This window comes from Dipodomys merriami, unplaced genomic scaffold, assembly GCF_024711535.1.
Source record: "Dipodomys merriami isolate MVZ:Mamm:240054 unplaced genomic scaffold, mDipMer1.0.p SCAF_24, whole genome shotgun sequence".
Lineage (NCBI taxonomy): Eukaryota > Metazoa > Chordata > Mammalia > Rodentia > Heteromyidae > Dipodomys > Dipodomys merriami.
This window is the reverse complement of record NW_027203826.1, coordinates 2,990,634-2,995,000: the sequence shown is the minus strand read 5'-3', so window position 1 is coordinate 2,995,000 and position 4,367 is coordinate 2,990,634. Positions and strand designations below refer to the sequence as shown.

Below are 4,367 nucleotides of genomic sequence, written 5' to 3'. Positions count from 1 at the left end.
GGGAAGGAGAGGACAAGGCAATTCTGAGTGGTGTGGTCAGGGCAGAGGGCTTTCTTAAAGGGCAGAGTCAAAACTGGTGAGGAAGCAGGAAAGTACCCATGTCTGGTACATCCAGGAATCTGCCAGGTCTGTGAGATAAGCAATGGGAAGGCTATGGATCAGGAAGACGAGCAGGCAGCAAAGCCTGGGCAGCAGGGAGAGTAGACACGCTCAGCTTGAGAGGCCTCCGTAACATCTGAAGTTCATCTGGGCCTATTATTTGCCATTTGGGTTTTGCCATGGACAGGAAGTGTTCTCCTTTTAGGGTAATAATTATCTTCCATATAGATTCTGACTAGAGTTCTGACCCTTCATACTCCTAGTTCCTAACCTTTCGTGGCCCTCATGAGATAACAAGACTTTCTCTCTAATCCTGACTTTTGGTCAGCTTTCTCTTCAGACTCACCTTGAGGTCCAAGGTCTGCCTCTCTTCCAGAGCTCTAGTCCATGTTACCCAAGTTGTCCAAGGCAAGGCAGGAGACTCCAGTCCACCAGCCAGCCTGACTAGCAGGCCAGTACTTAGCGCTTGGGTCTGCAACCATAGGTCTTAGGTTTTCCTAACTGAAACATAAATTTTAACTTTACTGGGAGTATTTTAGCAAATCCATGGAATTATTAACTTGTTTCTAACATAATATGCACTAAACCCTGGGTGTTAGTAAAGATCGGTAATTTTCAATGTAAACACTAACATACTCTTTTTACCTTAGCGCATAGCTTCTGGCTTGGGCCTGGCCTGGATTGTTGGGCGAGTCCTTTATGCCTATGGCTACTACACAGGAGGTAAGTACATGTTGACATCTACCAAGGTAACTTTAAATTCTTTTTTGGGGAGAGAGAGGGGGGCTGAACTCTGGGCCTGGGCACTGTCCCTCCGCTCTTCAGCTAAAGGCTAGCACTCTACCACTTGAGCCAAAGAGCCACTTCTGGCTTTTTCTGCTTATGTGGTGCTGAGGAATCGAACCCAGGGCCTCATGCATGCAAGGCAAGCACTCCACCACTGAGCCACCTTCCCAGCCCCCCTAATTTTAAATTTTGTGTGCGTGTGTGCGTGTGTGTGTGTGTGTGTGTGTGTGGTGTGTGTGTGTGTATTTTGGTAGTACTGCTGTTTGAGCTCAGGGCCTGGTGCCTGCTGTCACTCAAGCTAGGCTTCCATCTCTGTTTTCTGCAGTTGTTTTTGAGATAGGGACTTTCAAACTTCAGCTGAACTACATTTTTTTTTAAAAAGGGTGAGGGGGAGAGCTGGCACCAGTAGCCCATGCCTGTAATCCAGCTACACAGGAGGCTGAGCTATGAGGATCGTGGTTCAATGCCAGCCTGGGCAGGAAAGTCCCTGTGACTCTTATCTCCAATAAACCATTCAGAAAACCAGAAGTAGCGCTCTTGCTCAAGTGGTAGAGTGCTAACCTTGAGCTGAAGAGCTGAGGGACAGAGCCCAAGCCCAGAGATCAAGCCACCCAACCGACAAGAAAAAAAAAAAGGTGGGAGGAGACTTTTTAAAAGCCCTAGATCAGAGTTGCTTTAACAATAAGGGCCAGGCGATTGTGACATGTAATTGGCATGCATTATCTCACACAGGGACTGTTTGTAGGCTAGAGCAGATGGTCAGATGTTCAGACACGCATGCCCTGACAGAATGGCTTGTGGATGCTCTGTTGGGTAACTTTCTGCTTTCTTCTTTTTCAGACCCTAGCAAGCGGAATCGAGGAGCTGTTGGGTCTCTCGCCCTTATCGCCTTGATGGGCACAACCGTGTGCTCTGCCTTCCAGCATCTTGGATGGGTTAAAACTGGCCTGGGCAGTGGGTCCAAATGCTGCACTCACAATTTACAGGGGCTTCAAAACCCTCGCTCATTTTAAATGACTTACCTTTATGTTCAGTTTTTTTTTCTAAATATAATAAAAACTTAACTGGCATTGGCCTCATACCTAAACCTTCTGACTCTAGGTCTCATTTTTTGTTTGTTTGGGTTTGTTTTGTTTTGTTTTTTGGTTTTGATGCCACTCTTGGGGCTTGAACTCAGGGCTTTTGTGCTCAGGGCTAGTACTCTGACACTTTGAGACACAGCTCCACTTCCAGCTTTTTAGAGTAGTTAGTTGGAGATATGAGTCTCATAGACTTTCCTGCCTAGTCTGGCTTTGAACTGCAACCCTCAGAACTCAGCCCTTCTGAGTAAGATAGGTTTGCAGGCATGCACCACCAGTACCCAGCTCTCTCATTTCCTTTTTGGTTTTTTGTTTTTCCTTGAATTCAGAGCTTGGGTGCTGTCCCTGAGCTCTTTTTGCTCAAGATTAGTGCTCTACCACTGTGAGCAACAGCAAAACTTCCAATTCTCTGCTGGTTAATTGGAGATAAGAGTCTCATGGACTTACCTGCCCAGGCTGGCTTTGACCTGTGATCCTCAGATCACAGCCTCCTGAATAGCTAGGACTACAGACAGATGTGAACTACCAATGCCCAGCTCTTCCATTTCATTTTAAATCTGTATTTGAAATAATCCATTCCTTCAAGACAAGAGAAATGTAACAGATCCTTGCTGGCAGATCTTTGCTAGCAGATTCTCAGCATAGTGTCAAGTTGAGAAACAGTCTGATTGTGGCAGTGTGTATGTAATCATGCCACAGTGGAAAATTAAATTATTTCTTAGTCCTAGTTAGGATATAAATTCGTCTCATTACTTCATACTAATAATTAGAATAACAATAAGGATTTTTTTTAATCTATTGAAGATTGCTTCCACTTCTAAAAGAGTTAAGAATAGGGGCTGGGAATGTGGCTTAGTGGTAGAGTGCTTGCCTAGCATGCATGAAGCCCTGGGTTCGATTCCTCAGTACCACATAAACAGAAAAAGCCGGAAGTTGTGCTGTGGTTTAAATGGTAGAGTGCTAGCTTTGAGCAAAAGAAGCTCAGGGACAGGGTCTAGACCCTGAGTTCAAGCCCCAAGACTGGCAAAAACAAAAACAAAAAAAAAGTTGACAATGGGCTACTTAAGATGATGAAACTTAAGGGTGAATGCTACTTTCCACATTTGGATAGAACAATCTGATTGCAATACATTAAATAAAAGAAGATTGAAAGGCTTTAATTGAAAGAATGATCCAGATTAGCAAACTAACATGGTTGCTTCCAGAAACTAAAGTAGCCATAAATTCTATTAGAAAAACTATTGTCCAGACCTGTGCTGTCCAATATGGTTGTCACTAGACACACTTTGTTTTTGAGTGATATGGTTGTCACTAGACACACTTTGAGTGAGTTTAAACAAAACAAACATAAGAAAACAATGATTCAAACTGTTCTCTTTAGGGATACAAGGCTGGTTCAATATACATGAAACAATAGCCCTAATACAGCACATAAATGGAACCAAGGACAAAAATCACATGATTTATTTATTTATTTATTGGTTGGTTGGTTCTGGCTCAAAGTGATAGAGTGCTAGCCTTGAGCAAAAGAGCTCAAGGACAGTACCCAGGATCCGAATTCATGCCCCAGAACCAACCAACCAATAAATAAATAAATAAAAATACATGAAGAAATGATCAATATCTCTGGCTATAAAAAGCAAAGTGAGTCAAAACAACATTAAGATTCGATCTTACTCTAGTAAGAAGACAAGCAGCAAAGTGCTGGCAAATATACTGTTGATAGGGATGTAAATTAGGGCAACCACTATGGAAATCAGTTTGGAAATTCCTCAAAAACTAAACACAGAGCTACACTATGACTCAGCAATACCACTCTTGGGCATTTATCTGAAAGTCTGCACACCTATGTGCACCATAGCACTGTTCCTAATAGCCAATTATGACAATAGCCTTGATGCCCTAAACAATAAATGAATTTTTAAAATGTAATATAGGGATGGATATAGATAGATAGATAGATAGATAGATAGATAGATAGATAGATAGATAGATAGATAGACACTGACAAACTGATATAATTTATGTAGCTGTCACAAATAATGATTTTATGTTATTTGCAGGGAAATGGTTAGATCTGGGAAACATACTGACAAAATATGCCAGGCCCAGAAATCTACAAGGCACATGTTTTCTTTCATATGTGGATCTTAGACCCAAAACATAACCTCCCACATAAATACACACAGAGGAATATGCTTATATACAGGATTAAGTTGACTAAAGTATAGTATAGGCACGGAATGAACCTTTTGAATAATCAACAGTTTAAGAAAATGAGTATCAGGAAGCTGAAATAAAAATGTAAGGGGTGATGCTAGTGGGAGTGAAATGGGAGCAAAGGACAAATAGAACCAGAATACTCCATGTATCTGTGATAAAGTGGGAAATGTGAAGTGAGCC

General features: G+C 42.1%; 1 protein-coding gene across 1 annotated transcript in view; it reads left to right on the top strand.

Annotated features, from left to right (window-relative positions):
* Positions 1-1,972, top strand: part of Mgst3 (microsomal glutathione S-transferase 3) — a 22,330-nt gene extending 20,358 nt beyond the window's left edge. The window contains exons 5-6 of the mRNA XM_070034186.1: positions 750-822; positions 1,726-1,972. Coding sequence (XP_069890287.1) covers positions 750-822; positions 1,726-1,898 — 246 coding nt within the window. The 3' untranslated portion in view covers positions 1,899-1,972. The remainder of the gene's footprint in view (positions 1-749; positions 823-1,725) is intronic.
* The last annotated feature ends 2,395 nt before the right edge of the window (positions 1,973-4,367 follow it).